Source organism: Cryptotermes secundus, unplaced genomic scaffold, assembly GCF_002891405.2.
Source record: "Cryptotermes secundus unplaced genomic scaffold, Csec_1.0 scaffold201, whole genome shotgun sequence".
In the NCBI taxonomy this organism is placed as follows: domain Eukaryota; kingdom Metazoa; phylum Arthropoda; class Insecta; order Blattodea; family Kalotermitidae; genus Cryptotermes; species Cryptotermes secundus.
Window position 1 is genome coordinate 1 of NW_019723300.1, and position 22,160 is coordinate 22,160.

General features: G+C 35.4%; 1 protein-coding gene across 1 annotated transcript in view; it reads left to right on the forward strand.

Moving 5' to 3' along the window:
- Window positions 1–543: 543 nt before the first annotated feature.
- Window positions 544–22,160, forward strand: part of LOC111861700 (cadherin EGF LAG seven-pass G-type receptor 3) — a gene marked incomplete at its 5' end in the record, with an annotated part of 37,268 nt that continues 15,651 nt past the window's right edge. The window contains 13 exons of the mRNA XM_023846477.2: window positions 544–679; window positions 1,231–1,484; window positions 3,027–3,291; window positions 8,204–8,397; window positions 10,187–10,373; window positions 10,825–11,074; window positions 12,790–13,013; window positions 14,053–14,618; window positions 16,146–16,259; window positions 17,290–17,574; window positions 18,568–18,978; window positions 20,291–20,417; window positions 21,501–21,676. Coding sequence (XP_023702245.1) covers window positions 544–679; window positions 1,231–1,484; window positions 3,027–3,291; window positions 8,204–8,397; window positions 10,187–10,373; window positions 10,825–11,074; window positions 12,790–13,013; window positions 14,053–14,618; window positions 16,146–16,259; window positions 17,290–17,574; window positions 18,568–18,978; window positions 20,291–20,417; window positions 21,501–21,676 — 3,189 coding nt within the window. The remainder of the gene's footprint in view (window positions 680–1,230; window positions 1,485–3,026; window positions 3,292–8,203; window positions 8,398–10,186; window positions 10,374–10,824; window positions 11,075–12,789; window positions 13,014–14,052; window positions 14,619–16,145; window positions 16,260–17,289; window positions 17,575–18,567; window positions 18,979–20,290; window positions 20,418–21,500; window positions 21,677–22,160) is intronic.

Sequence of the window (22,160 nt, forward strand, 5' to 3'; positions counted from 1 at the left end):
AATGCTCACATAAAAGAGGATTGGCGTAATTCGCGTCTTTGAGTGTGACGTAGGAAGAATCCTGAAAAGTTTTTTTTATTTAGAATTCATTGTCCTGTATGACGAATACAGATTTTAGTCATTTTAGAATGAAGACATTATGGCATGCAGTACAATAGTTTAACGTGCATAAAGACACCTGAAGATGGCTCATTAGTGCTGAAACATGTAGTGTGGAAGTGAAGAATAAGGTGAAAAAGTGTATACACTGTAAGACAGCATAAACCATGGACATGAATCAGTGTAACAGGACGCTAAAATATAACATTGCCAACATCATTACTCACCACTCCATCCACTTTAATATTATTCTCCAGTTCCCTATTAATCTGCAAAGCAGTATTATGTAAATATAATCCAACATTCATATTCTACCAGGACATGCATGCTGATGTATAAAATGTCAGGTAATTAATTTGAAATATAATACTGTATTTGGATATCATCAATAGAATATTTAGAGACATTAGTTATAAAACCCATATGTGCTGTTTCTTCTTCCAGGCCACAGAATTAATAAACAATGAACTTCCTGGGGATACAACTACTTCCCAGGTTACAATTGTTATTACAGATATTGATGACCAAATTCCAGTATTTAATGAGAATAATTTTCACATCAACGTTTCAGAAGATATAGGTAAGTAAGGATATTAATATATGTAAATTACAATTTCTTTGTGGTGCATAAACCTTCTTTCCAGTATTAGTTGCAGGTATCGGTACTGTATATTAAATAAGATATTCAGGGAAGATTCACTTCCCTTGAAATGATTTAGTCTGTATAGTGAATCTGGTAAGAACTATAAAATAATAATTATACTAATTACTGGTTAATTTCTGTGTATTATTTCTGCTAGTACAATTTCTGACAATATTAATTTGTCAGCTGTAACCTCAGAGTCTCACACTGTCACAATGATTGTAATTGTTCACTTCTGAACAACGTTTTATACAGAATATGCATTATGTTTAAAGCTTATTACTAGGGGTTCAGATTAATGAGGATGTAGTATCAAATATAATGTTAAATTTAATTACTCCCAAGCCAATAATCTCAGTCTTAAATGCCCTCCATCTAAGATTTCCTCACTTTAGCCTCCAGACTCATTGCTCCTTAAAGAAACCTTGAATGGTACATTCACTGTATAATGAAAAAACTTTAAAGTTCGAGATTCTTTACATTTATAGGAGCTGACACACCTTTACCAGGCTTGAATATGGTTGTTAATGACCGTGATGTTGGAGAAAATGCTCGTTATAATTTACGCATTCGTGATGTTCACAACTCAGCTGGAACATTTACAGTACATCCAACAACTGCCACTGGACGTACTCCAGTTGTAATAAGAGTTGCAAATGTTGAAGGGTTAGACTATGATGTGTCAGATCCTTCTCTTAGGAGAATTGTATTTGATGTTATGGCACTGGTTAAGGGGAAGCAGGTATGTAAAAAAAAAAAGTTGTGAAATTATGCTGATACAATTAATCTTTTGAATTCAAAGTTTATTCATATTTGTCATGGCTTAAAGTCAAACTTCAGGTAAATTAACATAAAATGTAAAGATAAAAAGTAAGGTGTTGATGGTAGAGAAAGAAACAGTTACTAAAGTAAGCCCCAAATATTGATACATATAATCAGAACTCTTGTCCATACAATAACATTTTAGAGGATGTGAATATGTCTTTGAAATTTCAGATGTTTTAGAGTAAAAATTGGTTTGTATTTTGTTGCTCCTAACCTATATAAAGAGATACAAGCTTATTTTTTAATCTTGTCTTTTAATTTTGCTTCTGTTAAAGTTCTTTTTATCTATTTGATTTTTTTCGATTTTAACAGATGAAACAAGTCTGAATGAGTCCTTTATTCAAAATTGGATATTACTTTATATTAAATGTTACCCTTTAATATCAGTCTTTGAATTCTAGTATGAAAAATTATGCTCTCATACATAGTTACCTCTGAATCTTATTCATTAGACTGTCATACCTTCATAGGTAAGAATCATTTCAAAAGTTAAAGGAGTAGAAGTTCATATCCTTAGTAATATATACTTTACAAATTTTTAATACATGTTCAGTGAAGAAATTCTTGTAAATGTGTTTTTTCCTTCATCTTCTCATGGCTACTCCTATAAGGCTGTTTTTTCATCAGCCTTTCATTCACATTTCATGCATCTTCTTCTTTTCCCCACTGTCACATCACTGCCTTTATTGACCATTACCAATCAAAGACCATGAAACACTCAGATTGGTAGATAAAATTTAAGATTTTATGTGTACAGTAGGCTTATTTAACAGCAAAATATAGCAGACAACTTTTATTTTAGTTGTACTGAAACAAAATATTATTAGAGAATAAATTTGAGGTTATGTGAAAACATTGGCAAAAGGTATTACGTGGAAGCATGTGGAAGTTAAAGCTTTATTTTATTATATAAAATAGTCTTGGGTATGGCAAAGAGAGAAGTATCTGAATGTTAATATTTGTGCTGACAAATCATTGCAATACAATGCCACTGGCTGAAGCTATGCAGGTTTTGCTAAGGTGCTTCAAGTACATGGTCACCATATTAAACATTTTACTGCCTTAGGTTTTTGTAATCTGTGTCTAATGTATTACTTTGACTTTTATGGGTCTTAACTGCATTATATGTTGAAACTCTTTTTACATTTTAGAATATATTGCAGCTACCATCTTCAAGGAGCTGGAGGCATGTGTAAACACATGTAAGACTACAGAGTGGATAATTTTCAGTCCAGTGTGACATACAAGTTTACAACACTTCAGTCTCTGTTCTACTGTTGTAAACTTGTATGTCACACTGGACTGAAAATTATCCATTCTGTAATTAACAGTATGATGGACCAAAATGAGACAAATCAAACATGTAAGACTACATTGTATCATAACCGAAAAGACCATAATCTATAACTTTACTACTACAGATTTAATACAAGAAAAATGTCTATTGTTTCTGTTGCAGGATTTAGATATTGCGGTGGCAAGTTCTCAAGTAATTGTTGATTTAGTTGATGCCAATGATAACTCCCCTGTCTTCCCTCATTCTGCATATCGTCTTCGTGTTTTGGAGAATATTCGTCCAGGGTCCTTAATTTCTAACATCACTGCAAAAGATATAGATAGTAAAGAGTTTGGTAGCATAACGTATTTGATCAAAGGCTTTGGAGCTGAAAAGTTTTTTACACAGTCAAAAGAAGGAGGTTTATATGTGGCTAAATCTTCTCCAGGTAGGTGAAATGTATCCTTTTATCAAGGGCACATGTGCTTCTACATTACTAACTTTCTTCTTCTTCTTCTTCTTCTATGGCGCAACAGCCTGATGTTGGGCCTTGGCCTCCCTTATCAAGCCCCTCCATTCCTCTCTATCCTTTGCTACTCTCTTCCAATTCCTTACACCCATTTACTTCTTCGCATCTTCTTCCACCGCATCAATCCATCTAGTTCTTGGTTTCCCAGCACGTCTCCTACCACCTATTGTACTGTATAATATTTTCTTTGGTATAATCTCCTTATCCATTCTCTGTACATGCCCATCCCATTGCAATCTTTTTAGCTTTATTGTCACTGAGATCTCTGGCTCCTTATATTATTTGTATAACTCTTTATTATATCTTATTCTCCATATCCCATTCTCTTTTGTTGGTCCATAAATTCATCTTAGGATTTTCCTCTCAAATGAATTGATGACTGATTCCTCTTTCTTGTTTAGCATCCAACCCTCACATCCATAATAAAGCACTGGTCTTATCATTGTTTTATATATTTTTGTTTTAATCACTTGGTGTATATCCTTTGATCTAAAAACTGATAGTAATGAGAAATATGCATTATTCGCTAGTTTTATTCTTCTTGTTATTTAATGATTTTCCTCTCCATCTTTGTGGAATTTCGATCCTAAATATATATATTTCTATCCCGTCCCCTTCCGTGTAATTTCTCCAGTTTGCCTTGGATTCCTTCTGGATTGTATCAGCATTTTAGTTTTATTTACATTCACCTATAAGCCAGTTGCTTTTGCTATGGTTTTTATTTCTTTATATGTCTCCTTCATTGCTCTTAGTGATCTCGATACTATAATAATATCATCTGCATACGCCAATATTTGCATTTGTTTATACGCTCTTGTGTTCCTTGTGTCTACATTACATTTCCTCACTATATATTCCAATACCAAATTAAATAGTGATGGTGCCAAACTGTCTCCCTGGTTTAATCCTTGATTTGTCTTAAAGCATTCTGTTAGCTGGTTCTGGATTTTAACTTGATTGATTGTTTCTGTCATAGTTAAGTTAATTATTCTAGTTAGTTTTGTTGGAATACCAAAGTGGACATAATCATCCTTAATTTCTTCCTTATTATTGTATCACATGCTTGTTTAAAATCTATGAAGCATAGGTAAATATCTGTATTAATTCCCAGCATTTCTCCATTATTTGTCTCAGGGTGAATGTATTGTCTGTTGACCTATTGGGTCAAAATCCTGATTGATATTCTCTTATTATTTTTTCTATATATGGATCCAGTCTCTTTTTTAGTATCCTTGTTAAAATTTTATATGCTGTCGGTAGTAATGATATACCTCTATAGTTACTACGTGTTAATTTATCCCCTTTTTTAAATATGAGACATATAATGTTCTTTCCCCAATCTTCTTGTATCTTTTCTTCTTCCCACACTTTATTTATAATTCTGTGGAGTGCTATTATTCTTTCTTGTCCTCCTGCCTTCAATAATTCTGCTGGTATGTTATCTCCTCCTGGCGCTTTATTTAGTTTTTGTTCTTTTAATGCTTCTTCCACTTATTCCTTTATTGGAGGCTCTATTATCTCTTCCTCTTCCCCTTCTCCATCGTCTGTATTTTCTTCTTCATTGTCCTCGTTATCTTCCATATTCTGATTTTGATTTAATAATTGTTCAAAATATTCTTTCCATGTATTCATAATCTCTGTTTTATTATTTATTAGAAGCCCTTTTTTGTCTCAGATAAATTCTGTTTTTGGTTTGAAACCTTCTTTCATATATTTGATTCGACCAAAGGCATTTTTTGTTTTGTTATTTTTGAAGTCTTCTTCCATTTGCAGTAATTGCTCATTTAGAAAGGCCCGTTTCTTTTTCCTACAAATCTTGTCTGCTTTCCTTCCTACTTCTTTATATGCCTCATTTCTTGCTCTTGTTGGTCTTTCCATATATTCCATATATTTCTTATTCTTGAGGTTTATACTCTTCCTACATTCCTTGTCGAACCATTCTCTATTATTCTGTTTTTCTTGATATCCCAGAGTCCTCTCGGCTTCTGTAATTATTGTGGTTTTAAAATCTACCCATACCCCTTTTACCGTTACTTCTTAATTGCTCTATTGTCATTAATTTCTTTAATTTTGTTTTGAAATGCTTCTCTCTTATCACTCTCTGTGATCTTGTCAATATTAAATTTCTTACATTTCTCATACTGCTTAGATCTTTGACAACTTATTTTACATCTATATTTAACCTGTACTAAGTAATGATCACTATCACAGTTGGCCCCTCTTAATGTTCTTACATCCAGATATTCATCGCAAATCGCTTCTCTATGAGGACATGATCTATTTGATTGAAGGTTACCCCATCTGGTGCTGCCCATGTCCTTTTATGTATATTTCTGTGTGGGAAGTATGTAGAGCTGATGATCAAGTTCTTACTTTCTGCAAAATCTATTAATTTTATTCCATTATGGTTGGTTGTATCATGTAAACTTTCTGTCCCAATTACCCCTCTGTATTCCTTCTCTTTACCTATTTTGGCGTTAAGATCCCATAAAATAACCTTTATGTCATTACTTGGTACTGAATCATATATCTCTTCCATTTATTGATATAAATAAACTTTGAGCTCCTCTTCTTTTTCTTCTATAGGTGGGTGCACATTCATCAACGTCATATTGAAAAATTTCATTCTAATTCTCAAAGTGAAAATTCTTTACCAATGTAACATACAGTATGTTTCTTAAGTCCATGATTCCTTTACCCAGCCATCTAATTTCCTGTATGGCTGTGATTTTCATATTGTACTTATCTATCTGTTCTAGTACCGATTTCATGGCACCTGGTTTATTGAGGGTTTTCACATTCCATATACCTAGAGAGTAGTCCATATTCTTTGCCAATTGTCGTCTTCTATTCTGTTGAGGTTTGAGGCTTGATTCCAGGTTTCAAGACATTTATATTTTTTTTTTAAGTGAGAGGTCATCAGCCTCTCGCCCAACCCCCAACCTGGAGGACCAAAGTATCCCTTTTTAGTCTGGGTCATCCCCTTTGACCTGTCCATCATGGGTGGCCCTACCAGTAGCTATGCTACCGCCGACATAGCTCTCAGGGTCATTTGACCACGCAAGCCCCTCCACTATGTCAAAGTAGAGACACCATCGGGGGGACATGACTAACATAGAAGTAGCTAATTTCTTTAATGAAGCCTTCATTTCTGGCCAATTATCAGGCCTGAATATTTAGATGGAAGTTTCCAGTCCACTAAAAGTTAAAATAATTCACATTGTTATCTTGCTTGCACCAGTGTTAATCCACACTTGAGTGTGATGATGTGGAAAAGTTTATATCTTCATTTTAGTTCCAAATGAAATTTTAATCAGATGTTTCAAATGAAAAACCAAGGATCCCTGGATACTGTTACATTACTCGAAAGACTCCTGGCTTCTTTATTGGGATCTTTGTACAGTGGAACCTTGCTTAATGAGCATAATTCATTCCAGAATCTTACTTGTAATGTGAAACACTCGTTAAGCGAAACAATTTTTCGCATATAAATTAATGTAAAACAGGATAATGCGTTCCATGCCGAAAAAAATGCTCAAAAAATTTTATGTATAACGTTTATTCAAAGAAAATTATATTGTTACATATACATTGTTAAGGAACATGAATCATCATCTTTTCTTCTATGCAGAATGAACCAACCTGGAATGCGAATTTGATTTGCAGAAGACAAAAAAAATAATTAGTTTATTATTTATGATACATATCTAATTATTTTTTACTAGAAAGCTGTCTAGAGACATTTGTTTTTGCCGATGCATCAAAATTTGGTGAAAATGCGACACAGCATTATCATTAAATAAATTTGTAGCGCACATAGCCACTGCCTTATTAGGGTGATGCTTCTCAATGTAGGATGCAACAGTTTCCCATGATTTCAGCATTTCTCTTATTGCGCCAGATGATTGTTGCTTTGCGGTTACCTCCTCCTCCTCCTCTGACAAACTCTTCTCCACAACTTCTTACTGTGAAACACAATGCAACTCCAAATCATGCAAATTGATGATGTAGACCGACTGTATGTGTGCGCTAGATCAGCCACACTCACACCTCGTTCTCGCTTTTCAATGATTTTACGTTTCATTTCTACGGTTATTTTTATTCTCTTATGGCTGTCTTTTTGCAGCTTTTTCTTCGGGGACATTTTTGCAAGGGTTATTAAACTTTGCACAAAATATTACAAATAATATGTCTGAACACAAGTTTGGAAAAATGTATGGTCACAAGCGACACTAAGATACTAGTGGAACAAGTGCTAAACACAGACTGATGTAGCAAGTGCACAATCCAGGACTTCCTTTCTCATCACTATTATGTGAAATGTCGCTCGTTAAGCGAGTCGTTTTTTTACAATTTGTTTTGCTCGTTATGTAAATTACTCATTATGAGAGGTGCTTGTTAAGCGAGGTTCCACTGTATTTCCAACTAAGATTACATTGCAAAAGCTGTAGCATTTACATCGAATATGTCTCATTTAGCTACTCTGTTTATTCATACAGCCTGTATCATATCTGTGGAAAATCATTTCAGCACCCTCTGTTTTATTTTTGTATTTGTTGTGGTTTCATTAACATGTTCATTTTCTCGTCTCCCAGGATTGATTCAATTTTTTAAAGGTTGATATATAAAAATTCTCCAGTCTCTTCTTCCTTCCCACAGTCATTCTTTCTCTGTTTCTTGCTGGGTCTTCATGCGCTATTCCAATATCTTACTGATAGTTTTTTTCTGGGTGAGCCTATCCAACTTTTTTCTTCAAAATACCCTTCTGGTATCCTTATTCTCTCCATTTTCTATTCCAGCTTCGTTAATAAATTGTGTCCCTTTATTACAGGTTTAGATTATGAAACACAAAAGTCATATTCACTTACATTTGAGGCCCGTGATGGTGGAGGACGAGTGTCAACAGCAAATTTGTTTGTGGAAGTTGAGGATGTCAATGACAATGCTCCAGTCTTTGAGCAGAGGGAATACAGCCGCACAGTGAGGGAAGGGGCAACAAGCTTCCAACCACAACTTTTTGTTCGGGTGAGTGTGGAATTTAAACACTGATAAAGTTAAAGGTTCATGATGTGTTTTCAAACTGACATTTTCCATGAACAAATGTTTTTATCAATCACAACACAACAACTCTCAATAGTCTCTTTCACATTCAGTGTATATGATGAGTTTATTGTTCTTAGTGGTACAACTTGCTACATGTTTCAGCTCATACATTAACACAGCAGGATGCACTCCTTGAAGATTATAAATGAAATTTTCCATTGTCTCTTTCCAGTTTAAAGATGTGCTACAAGTATACGTGAGGAAAACTAGACTCATGAATGAAAATATTCTGTTATCTGCCAATACTAAAATTTTTGATCATATTTATAGCTATACTAATTTCAGATATATGATTTTTCAAAAGTGTTACCTACTTTGGAAATACCCTGCATTTTTATACTGAGATATGTATCAGAACCATTGTACATGAATGCATTTGGATGGAGATCTAGGGAGGATGATGATCTTCTGCTAATATTAATGTTGTATTACTCCTGGAGGAATATTGTAAACATTATGGCACATACAAAGGCAAAAATAAAGTGTCTAATGTGAATATTTAAGTTTTATCACTTGAAGATTTATCTCCCTTACATGTTTCAATCCTCACGGATCATCCTCACAGGGTATCAATACTTTTGGAAACTACTATTACAATAGATGTTAATTGTATGGGTACACATATGATGTCTAAAATGTACAATATCATTGTAAACTGCTTGGAGGCCCGTGGTATAGATGCAGTATTATTTGACATTAATTGTTTGGCCAGTGCCTCATCTTACAATTTATTTTGTCCATTCTGTTGGTGATACAGATTGCAACTCTGCAGTTGCTATGTGTATACAAGTCCTGAATATACCATTATGCCCGCGGGAATATAACAAGATTGCAGCAACTGACTTCATGATATGCAATATCACATGAAGAGTTTTTAACCATATTTTACTCCGTAACTTTCATTTTATATTAAGTTTATAATTCTTTGTACTTTTATACCATGTATTTTAGAATGTAATAGTTATCAAGTATCCAGCTTTACTATCACAATGAAATTGGAGTTCAATAGTGTGTGAATATAGTAATCATGTGTTTTGCCTGATGGTGGCTTTAAAAGCCGAAACATGTAGCTAAGGTAATTTTAACCTTGACCCTTATGCTGTTCTGTTGCGATGGACTCCAATACAGAATTGTATATAATAACACAATAGAATGCACAAAATGAAAATTAGAGAAAACCTAACCTGGTGATCAGATTTTTCACTAATATATATAAAGACATATTTCAGTAGTTACTAGAGACATATAATATCTGAACATGTATGATTTGAGGTTCTCACAGTGGTTGTTATGAAAAGTACTATCTTCTGGGATATAGCACTGTGTAGTCCACTGAAAGTTAACCGACATTTTGGAGGAACACACAGTTTCATCCTGCTGTCTTGGTTGGCTTATTCGAACTTTAAGATGAAGGCGATGTGTTCCCCTGAAACAACGGCTGAATTTCAGTGGATTACATAGTGTTATATCCCAGAAGAAACTCTTCAGAATATCTAAGTTGATAAATGAGTCCACACAGAGCATCTTTTTCAGCCAGTATGCATACCAGCAAACTCATAAAAATACAAAATTGGTGCATTGTGTGTTTCAAACTTGAGGCTAAATCCAAAGACTAGGGTACTAGCAGATGTGTTTTTAGAAATAATCACTGACTTCATGTAATAATAAGTTGTGGTGGAAAATGATGCATTGTACTTCTTTGGAATTGCAGGCAACAGATGCAGATGGTCCAGATCAAGGTGGAGGCAAAATATTTTACAGTATCCAGACATCTAATGTTGATAGTGATATATTCTTTGTGGAGCCAGTCAGCGGAGAAGTTAAAATGAATGTTCCAGTTAACTCAGCTGACACACCACATGGCCAGTATGAACTTGTGATCAGAGCTACAGATGCAGGTGAATGATACACATTTTTTGCAGATTTTCTTCTGGTGACTGGGTTAAAAACCTTATTTCAAAAGTATGTTTCTAATACATCAGAATTGTAAATACATGTAAATTTTAATTTGTAATTGGTTTTACATTGAAAACAGCAGCACTGTATTTGTTTCTTAAATTCTTGTTGGTTGCTTGCTTGGTTTACAATTTTACATTGAAGATGGAAGGAATATGTTCTTCTGAAATATCAGTGAAATTTTACTGGAGTTGTATGGCATTACATCCCAGAGATTAATAATTTTTTATTGTTGATCTGTTTCACATTCACTTTATTTCTTCAGCCAGTTCTGTTTATTTATTAACTTTGTTTGGATCTGTAATTTGCAGATAATGTTTATAATTATGATTACTGTTAATGCTGTTGACAGTATTATAATTATTGCTATCACCAATATTATTATTCATGCAGGCAAGCCCCCTCTTCATGAAGACACTCGAGTGCTGATTCGTGTGGGAGTACCAGGCAACCAAAGACCAATATTTCGTGGTAACAGAAATGTTGGAAATGGTCCATCAGGTTATGCAGCTACAGTTGCAGAGAATGCAGAACCAGGAACTGAAGTTGTGCAAGTCATAGCCACGGACCCTGATGGTCAAGACTCACTTCTCAATTATTTTATAGCTGGAGGTGCTAGGGACAATTTTGTCATCAACCAAAGGTCTGATTTTCCTTGATTAAATTTAGAATAGTAGTATCCTTGCATTCTTTATGGAGATCTATCCATAATTACAATGATCTGTTGGTGTCAGAGTATATGTTGAAGATTTCTCTCTTCTTGTATGTGGTACAGCATAGTTTTGCAGAGAGGAAACATTTTGGAGGAACCTTCTGCCCCAGAATGTAATGTAGAAGAGACAAGACAATAATATTTATAATCATTACCGAGAGAACATACGAGGGGCGTTCAAATTCTAAGGTCTCCGATTTTTTTTCTCAGGACTGGGAGCAGATAGACACATGCGGTTTTGTTTAAAATACATGTGCACTCTTTGTGAATGCGTGACAGAGATGGCAGAACTCTACAGCACACAGAACTCTAGTGGTAGCGGCGAGTGTGAGGAGTGTTTTTGATTCTTAAAATGGCGACGTTTTCATTACAAGAACAACGAGTAATCATTCGTTTTCTCCACTTGCGTGGTGCGACACCGATTGAAATTCATCGCCAGTTGAGTGAGACGTGGTGATTGTGTCATGAATGTGAAAAATGTGCGTTCGTGGGTGTGACAGTTCAAAGAAGGCCAAACGTCGTGTGACAACGAACCAAAACAATCTCGGCCTCGCACCAGCCAGTCTGACAACATGGTCGAGCGACTTGAGAAAGTTGTTTTGGAGGATCGCCGATTGAGTGTGGAAAACATCGCCCCCCAAAGTTGGCATTTCCGTGGGATCTATGCACAAAATCCTGCATGAAGACCTGCGAATGCGGAAAGTGTCCTCCAGGTGGGTTCCACGAATTTTGGCGGATGACCACAAGGCTGCACGCATGGCAATGATGAAGGCATGAATGGGACTTTCTTTTCATCATCTGTGACAATGGATGAGACATGGATGCCGTTTTTCAATCCACTATTGCATCAGCAATTTTCCAGTGGTCAAAACAGACTCCTACAGAAGCGTTCGCAGCAGCCATGGAATCATGGCGTCGATGTTGTGAAAAATGTGTACGGCTGCAGGGAGATTACGTTGAAAAGTGACAGAAGTTTCAAATTTTTTGTATGATTATTGTGTGAGAAAAAAATCGGAGACCTTAGAACTTGAACGCACAGTGTAAAATATCACAAAATATACATTATTAGAGATCTCAAATGTCAGTTAATATTCCTGTTAAATTCTAAATTTTTAAGCAGTAAATGATGCATCCAAGATTTCTTTGTTTTTAATTCTATGTAGCATTGTAAATTTCAGTGAAATGTAGTAAGTAAACTTCTTTAAAAACATATTGGACTATAGCTGAAAAATACTAAGCTATTCACTGTCAGCCATGCCACCTGGAATTGAATTTCACTGCCTGCTAATCCTGTCAAGGGATGGGTTGTTGACACTGTGCAGAAATCTAATTCTCTTATAAATATTTATTTTAATTTTTGCATCCTTTACTTTATTTTTGTCCCCACAATTCCTGTATCTCTATCCTTCTACATACGTCACTCACATGTAGCTTTTCAGAGCTTTGAAAATATCAAAACATAAAACCATTGCCAGTTGTTTTTCATTTGTTGTCCTTCAGTTCTGCTTCAAATGTAGTAAGTTTAAAGCAAAGTTTCTGGAGGAAAATGGCTAGCCCAGCAGTTAAAGTCCCAGTATGGGGACATGGCAGTGAATTGGTTAAAATTATACGTGTCTAAGCAAACAGTGTGTTTTCTTGCTGTTCAGATCTGGTCAGATCAGAGTCTCACCCGATGCTCGTCTTGACCTCGAAACTGGAGGTTCACATTATGATATAATTGTCCATGCTGTTGATTCTGGTGTACCAATAAGAGAGACAGCCACTGCTACTGTTGCAGTGCAGATAATGGATGTGAACAATAAACCTCCTGTCTTCCCTACAAACGATGCTTCAGCTTTTGTTCGCTATATATCAGAGAGAGTACCAGTTGGTGAGTAATTCAGAAAGAATCAAGGTGGCCAACCTAACCTTACAAGTGACAAGTACTGGAAGTTTTGGCCATTATCAACATCTTTGTATACGTTAGCATGTGGCATCTATCAGCATTTAATCTGAGTTATGCAGTCCAAAACATTTGGAAGCAACTTTTAACCCAAATTTGAAGTTGCATATTTTGTACATATATTGTTGGTGAATGTAAGAATAGCAAATTTAGCAACTTGAAATCACTGCTTGGCACTGCAGGAATTTCAGCTGGTGCTTTCAGGATTAAGTACACACATAAAGAAGGATGATTATGAAATAAATATGCATGCATAAACATGCAAAATCAATTTGTTAATGTTTCTGTATCATGGGATATTACTCTGTGAACTGGTATAGCATAGTTGGTATTGTAACTATGCTGAGGGCTGCAAGACTAGAATTGGGATTTAATTCCTGCCAAGGGAAAGATGGTTTTATTTTCACTCTATATCCAGTTTTGCTCAGGGACCCAGTGGATACTGGGGCACTTTCTGCAGGATTAAAATGGCTGGGTCATGATGCTGGCCACTTACCTCCTTCAGTACTAAAATTAAGAAAGCTTGCAGTTCCCCTGTTCATTTTTGAACTGTTGTGTTTAATTAAGTACAGGAAATATTACTCTGTGGAAGATGACTTCATCATTATCATCATTGTCATCATTGTGTTTTTGTATTTATAAATGCAAGTCAAACACAATACTTCTTGAGCCAGCTTGCATGGTGTAAGCCTGTCACTAGTCCCCTAATATGATATGTGGTTGTAACCGGAAGTTTTTCTGCATTTAATTGTAGTAAAAAGTGACTTTTAAAGCATAATAAATGCAGGTAACTTTTTGCATGCAACAGATGTGATCAATTCTCAATAATTTGTTGGCACATGTATTATGCCTATAAACAATTTATAGGCCTCTTTCTGTGATATATCGCATGTAATATATGCTTATAAATGAAAAGGGATTCTTGTTGCATAATCAAACATAAATATCTTCCCATTTTTGCACACAGGTGAACCTGTGCTGACGGTAACAGCGACAGATCCGGATTCAGATGCCAATCTGGAATACTCCATAGTAGAACCCATTCGAGCTGCAGACAGAACAGGAGTGGCTCTGAAATCCACCATTCCCTATAATTACAAAGAGACGTTCAAAATAAACTCAACCACAGGTGAAGTGTCTGTAGCGAAGCCACTAGATCACCAAGCAGCAGCAGTAATCATCATCACAGTTCAAGCCACTGATTTAAATGCAGTTGAACATATTGAAGAGCAATCTGCAAAAGCTGAAGTTACTGTTTATATTCAGGCATACAGCGACAACAATCCGGTGTTTCTAATGTCTACATGGACCCCAACAAACCCTGTCATAAAGGTGGCAGTAGTAGAAGAACAGCCAGTGGGAACAACCTTACTGACATTAACGGCGAAAGATCCTTTGAAAGGGAAGCTTATTACACAATTTGAGGAAGTTAAAAGTGCAAGACTGCAAGATGCCGAGGATTTTGTCAGAGTGGATCAATCAGGAATCATAATTCTAAATAAGAGACTGGATTATGAAAGCTTACAACAAAAGGTGAGTTTTTAATTTTTAAATTTTCTATGACTATGAAGAATGCTGTCTTCTGGGATGTGGCACTGTGTAGATCTTTGCGAATTGATGTTTTGGAGGAACATATCACCTCCATCTTCAGGGTAGAAATATCCACGAGTGAGGAAACAGCTTAAGCATGTGGCTGCAGACTGAGGTGATACATTTCTCCAAAATGTGAGTTCACACAAGATCTGCATGGTGCCACATCACAGAAAACAGCATTCTTCATAGTCACTGCCATGAAAACCTCAAATCTTAGGTAGGCCGCACACCAGCATGTGTCAAGACACAATGTCTGTGACATGATGCAAAGAAAGAGCACAGTTGAAACAAATGATAGTACGAAAACCGCCACATGCTGGTCTGAATCATGATGCAAACGTCGTGACTCAGACCGGTGTGTGGCGGTTTTCACAATCACACTCGTTTCAACTGTGCTCCTTTCTTTGCATCATGTTGCAGACATCATGTCTTGACTGTTACATGTCTTGACGCATGTCAGTGTGGGGGCCTACCTTACATTTTTATGATTGTTTTGCAAAAATCAGATCTATGACCAGGCAGATTTATTTTACATTATGACAAAGAGCTTTCCCACAGATGCTTGTGGTAAAATGGTTTCTAGCCAAACAAGAAGCAATAGAAGTACTACAAACTTTCACTTTTCTTGCCTCATGTGACACAGTGATGTTTGTGAAACAAAAAGTCTCACTAAATTAGTGTTGTATACTTGAAGGCATTCATAACAATATGGTGACAAAATGGAAGGCCTTTTGGAGAATTATTTCTAACAATGTTTTCATGCATTACTCAGAGACTGGATGGTGTTTATTAAATTAGAAGCCCAGAAGCTAGTCACACTTATTTTAGTGATTATGTACCTTCTTTTGTCTGATTGTTTATATTTTAAACCTCATATTTGTAGCTGAAGCCCATAAATAAGTAGGTAAATATCTGATACATTTTGAATTTAGTGTGGCCTAAATCATGGATAAAAATATTTTGAAATATCTTGTAACTAGACAAATATTTTCATTGCCAGAAAATAGCAGATAGTTTTCTTTTCTGGTGCCTTGTTTTAGTTGTCACCTGCAATTGGTATACATGATTAAGTTATGGAAGTCAAGCATGACATAAAGAAAGAGATTAGTAATTTTAACTCAATATTTATATTTATCCAAATCCTCATTTTATGTGGTTTGCCATTTCCTCTGAGCTACAAGTAACCGAGAACTCCAAAAGTAAACCCACGATTACCAGGTGAGAGTTTTTGGCCAAAATCTTTTGCTCACCATTGGCAACCATGTGACTGTATTTATCAACCCCTTGTCTATCTAAAAAGACTGACAATGCAATTAAAGCTCAGATTATCACATCAGAACAAACATTCATAAACAATTACAGTCTTTTTCCTACTATAATATCTTATTCTGAATATTACGCTATGAGTTAAATACATGAAAGTCAAATGTATTTCTTTATTTTTAATACATGCACATTTACTTTCAGTCATTGAGTTTCCAAGTTCGAGCTGTTTCTGATGATAAGAGCAGGACCACGGAAGCAACAGTGGTTATTCAAGTTGAAGACATAAATGACAATAGTCCACAATTTTCTCAAGAGGTATGAACAAATGAAAATTGAAGTGTTGTTTTAATTTGAGAACTTGTTTATTTTGCCTCTAATTATGTTTAGAAGTGTCTTTTAAATTAATTTTTTAAACTAAGAACAATTGACTCTCTTTTACATACATAATTCGTATAAATATTACAGTAATTTCATTGTAAGCACTACATAAGCTAATATCAGATAGTGTGGCTATAATACCAATAAATGAGTAATTCGGTTACTATGAATTGACTGGTCTTGATACAAAATCACCAGCAGGGAATTATAAATAATTTCTGGTTATTATTAATGTAGGGGTGTGCAGTAGCGTAGTTGGTTGAGGCACTATGCTACATGACAGTAGGTCTTGGGTTTGATTCCTGTTGAGGTCATTAGATTTTTCAATTGACATAATCCTTCCAGCTGCACTATGGCCCTGGGGTTGACTCAGCCTCTAAGAGAAATGAGTACAAGGAATCTTCCTGTGGGGTAAATGGCAGCTGGCGCATAAGGCTTACAAACTCACCACGTGCTGTGAGCTGATTGTCTAGAAAATGTGGGAGCCTCGATGTCTCACAATCCTACGGGCATCCATGGCCTGCTATCGTCATAGCTGATTCTTTGTTATTCATGTCTGAGTAAAAAACATCTTTGAGAATGTATCAAGTTGATCAGATGGTGATGTAGACTGTTATGCCATCATTAGAATTGTTCTAGATTTTATTTTAAATATATAATTGGAACCCAAATCACCATACGATAGATACTGTTGAACGCAAAAGATCATTCTTTAAGAAATTTTGGCCAGAAGGTTGGAAACTACTGGGAAGATCGAGATGGGTATGGTATGGATGGGATTGATCTGGCTCATAATGTTGACCAGTGGAGGGCTCTTGTGAACACAGTAATGAACCTTTGGGTTCCATAAAATGCTGGGAAGTTCTTGAGTAGCTGCACAATTGGCATCTTCTCAAGGAGGGCTCAGCTCTATGAGTGAGTGAGTGAATTTCTTTAGTTCTAATTTGTTAACATATTTCTGTTGCAGAATTATAAAACCAGAGTGTTTGAGTCTGCAAAATATCCTGAATCAATATTAACTGTGAGAGCCAATGATCTGGATATGGATGATAACAAAACAGGTTATGGAGCTGTTCGATACACCTTGAGTGGAGAAAGTGCTGCATTGTTTGTTATTGATCCTGTATCAGGGGTGATTCAAATTGCTCCAGGTGTTACACTGGATAGGGAGAAGCAGCCAGTAGTGAGGTTCACTGCTGTGGCATCAGATACTCCGCAAGGCGGCAGTGAACAGCGCAAGTCTAGTGCTGTGGTGAGTGCTTGTAACTGTCTTCTTCTTTCTCTAGGATTGTTTTTGTTCTTTACAGGTTGATGGATGAAAAGTCTCCAGTTTTTTTCTTTATTCCCACAATCTTTCCTATTCCAGTTCTTATCAGCAGCAACTTTTTTCTTCTGTTCTTCCAGTGCCTGGCTGAAACATCTTGTTCTGGGTCATTCAATAGGTTTCCTTCTGATAAAGGTTTATTTTAATAGACATTTCAGGATCTTTGGTTTAGCCATTTTCTTTACAGAGCATCTTTTTACTATCTCTGTGTTTTTTTTTTTTTTTTTCAAAAATCACTTTATAAGTATATAACATTTAGAGCTCTTCTCTATTTTTCTGTTGCTCTAGCTATCAGTTTTTAATTCAAAGTTTACTTCACTTCCCTAATAAATAGGTTTCGTTTTGTTTAACCGTTGTGTTATTCACTTTCATTTTGTTATTTATCATGTGACTGGTTACATTTTATTCATGTTTGTAAAGCATTGTCTTCAGTAGTAGTGCATCAGCTAATCACATAAAATATAATTGCACAATGACCAGAAGCTTTTCCATCATTTTCACTTGAGAAATTTGAGAAAATAAGCCAAATTTATTAATAACAATATAATACTCATAGAAAACTTAATCAGAACTCTTTTTGTCTTTGTTTATGGATTATACAGTTTAACTACAGCGTTCGGTTTTAAACAAAGACACAAATATGATATTGAATTAATACATGTTCATTAAATGTCTCAATATAGTCTGTTTCTGTCTATGACTTTGGTGAATACACAGATTTAGTCTTATGGGGAAAGTAATTTCTCGCATACCTTCATCCCACACCCCTTTCTTTTATTCCTTTCATAACTTTAGTTCCTTCCTTTCTTTCTTACTTCCATCCTTCTTTAATATTACTATGTATACAAAAATTTATTTATTGATGATAGATTAATAAGTTAGTAAACAAATATATTTCTTAACATTAAAATGTTTTCTCAGGTATCAGTAGATGTTCTTGATGTGAATGATAATGCTCCAGCATTCACGAAGCACATATACTCAGCAGTTGTGCCAGAAAATGTAGCAGTAGGTGCCGATGTTATTACTGTAACAGCAGTGGACCCTGATGATGGAGCTGGCGGAGAAGTAACCTATGATCTATCCAATGAAGGAGAGGCCAGTGGATTGTTTGCAGTCAATCATACCACGGGACATATCACTACACAGAGGGCTCTGACTGGCAAAGGTCGTACAGAACCCTACCATCTGATGGTGCGAGCCCAGGATGGAGGGAACCCCTCCTTATCAACGGATGTGCCACTTAGCATATTTATAGGAGATGTTTTCACCAATGATGGAGTTCCACTCTTTATTCGACCAACACTCAATGAAGTTGCTAAAGTTTCTGAGGTGAGGTTTCTCTTACGAATTCTTTGATGTTCTGTTTGATTCCATGTAGTTTGATACTTCAAAATTTAAATGAATTTTAAATTAATATCTTCTGCTATTGGGCACAAGAATGGTCAATTAAATTCAGTGCAGGCTGCTGGGTTAGGTAGTGCCTTGATCAAAATGTGTTGTACTTTTAGAATAATGAAAAAATGCTTTTGCAGTGATTAGGTTTCATGAGAAGCAATCCTTTAAAGCATCCAGATAACTTTATTTTAATTTAAATGGAAAAGTACGAATCCTTTTTGCATTGTTGTTACAGAGATTTGACATATAACATTCAGGTAGTGGAACACTAGCTTCATCATTTTTTTTATTTTTTTTTCCCCTATTTTAGAAATATTTTTCTCTCTGGAAGTTTCTGCATTCATTGAATGTAATAAAATCAAAATGTGTGGTAGAATTGAGACTAAGGGAAGTGCATAGTTTAAGATCTAATAGAAATCATTATTAAGAGTACATTCTTTACTTTAAAATAAATATAAGAATACCATAAAAATTATCTGGTTGGATACATTTGATAGTATTATTTTATTTATTCTGTAGACTAAGATCATTTAAAAACAATGTGATTAGAATAATATTTGGACCTAGGAGGGAGGAAGTAATGGGGAGCTGGAAAGTTCTGCGTACTGAAGAGCACCACGATTTGAATCTTGGGCAAGGAATGTGGCATAAATGTGAGAGATTAAAAATACATACAAATTCCGATCAGACAGCATGAAGGGAAGAGACCACGTGGAAGACCTAAGCATGGATGGGAAGACAATATTAAATGGGTCGTAAAGGAGTAGGGTAGGAAGATGTGGATTGGATTCATTTGGCTTTGGACTGAGACCAGAGTGGTCTTCAAGAACATGGTAATGAAATTTGGGTTGCATATAAGGCATGGAATTTCTTGAGTAGCTGAGTGATGATTAACACCTCAAGGGCTCTTCTCCTTGTTGTTAGTTGGATAGAACTGTAATAAAGTGTAGGTACTATGTAGCTGATTTCTTGCATAATTCTGTACCGTAAGTCAAATCATTCCTGGAATTTAATGATTTAGGAAACTGATATTACAAAGCTAAACAAAGGCATTGAAGAGATTTTAGTTGGATGATATGCAGTAGAGAAATCTGTGTCAACATGTAATAAACATAAGTAATTTTACCACAAAATGTTCTATGTATCAGTAATGTTTGGTTTCTGAGTACAGCTCAGATGAGGTCCCATATGATTATTTGAAAATTAATTATTTGTAAATTATTTTCAATATTATGTTGCATTGCAGAATTCTTCAATTGGTTCACCAGTTTTCCAAGTGATGGCTACAGATCCTGATGATCCAAATACACCAAATGGTAGAGTCTCATATAAATTCCTAGATGATGGATTGGATGCATCTGCATTCAATATTGGTAAGGAAGCCATTTCATTTATTCATCTCAAATAATATGTAAGTGTGCAAGAACAGGCTGGTACCACAACATGAACACAGGATAGAGGGACTGTGTAGATATATGCAGTTGCTGAAAGTGAAACACCTGTACATGTATGGTTGTATATTGGTGGAGGGGCTATACGTATAGCCTTAACCTACATACCAGATGGAGGAAAATGTTACTGGCTACATTTATCTGCACAAAAGGCCTTCCTCATTATATTGCTTTACACATTTAATTTTGCACTTCTTGAGTATGAATAACCTGGTCTCTGATGTTAGAGGAAGAACATAGACAGAAGGTAGTTGAACACAGAGTGTTAAGGAGAATATATGGACCAAAGAGGATGAAGTGGTAGGAGGTTAGAGAAAATTGCATAATGAGGAGCTTTATAACTTGTACTCTTCTCCAAGAATTATTAGAATGATCAAGGAAAGGAGGATGAAATGGGCATGGCATGTAGCATGCATATAAAGCTTCAGTAGGAAAGCCAAAAGGAAAGAGACTACTAGGAAGACCTAGACATAGGTGAGAGGATAATATTAAAGTAGATCGTAGATATTAAAATAGGATGGGGTGATATGGACCAGATTGATCTGTCTCAGGACAGGAACCAGTGGAACATGGCAATGAACCTTCAGGTTCCATAAAATTTTGGGAATTTCTTGTATGGCCAGATAGCTGGTTGCTTCTCAAGAAGGACTCAGCTCCATGCAGTTAATTATACCAGACAGATGAAAATGGTTCTTGCTGCATGTATCTGGGATAGGATCTCCTCACCACTGGAAGGCCTTCCTCAATACATTCAGTTTACATATTTGATATTTTCCGAGTATAAGCGTATTTATATTTAATAAATTTTTGCTTGTTTATATATGGATTTATATCTTACAGGTTAGTAAGAATCCATTCATACCTTTTTGTTGGACTGAATGAGATCAACATAGACATACAAATGTAGACACAAATTAGTGACCCCATTTGAGCATGACTCATCTATATTCTTCCAGGAGGAGGATCCCCATACAGTAAACTAACTTTTGTTTATATTATGTTCAGATGGTAAGAGTGGACTCATCAGCACAAGGCAGTTGCTTGACCGAGAGCAAAAGGAAAATTATACTTTGATCATTGTTATTCAAGACAATGGTGAACCTCCTCAGCAAGCAAGCAGAGTGTTACAGGTTCAAGTGCTTGATATCGATGATCACAAGCCTCTGTTTATACGTGGATTGGTAAGTGCTGTCAGTAATGTTTGAGTAATGGCCAACAACTTGTAATAGATTTATTCACATAAGACATATGCACCACACATATATATGATACCAGTACTTTATTTTACTATGTCCACTCAAGGCCAGACTTATATAAGTTGGTAATTTTGACATATGTGGAATGTGAAGTCATATTTTAAAATATTTAAATGAAAACTGCAAAAAAAAAATTCTATGGAAGATGAATGTAAAATAAAGTTTAACAATTATTCACTTGCAACACAATTTAGAATATAAATGGACTCCATCAGTTTAAAAAGGATGGATACTTGTTAAGGAAAGTGCATCAAACGCAGAAGAAACTTAAGCATTTATTGTAATTGCTATGTAATCGAATATTTAGTCTCCAAGATTTTAAAATTGGGACTGTATTGCTTTGTGGCACATTGCATACATATTTTATGCCAAAGTGTATTGTGATAAAATGACAGAGTATAGTTGACAA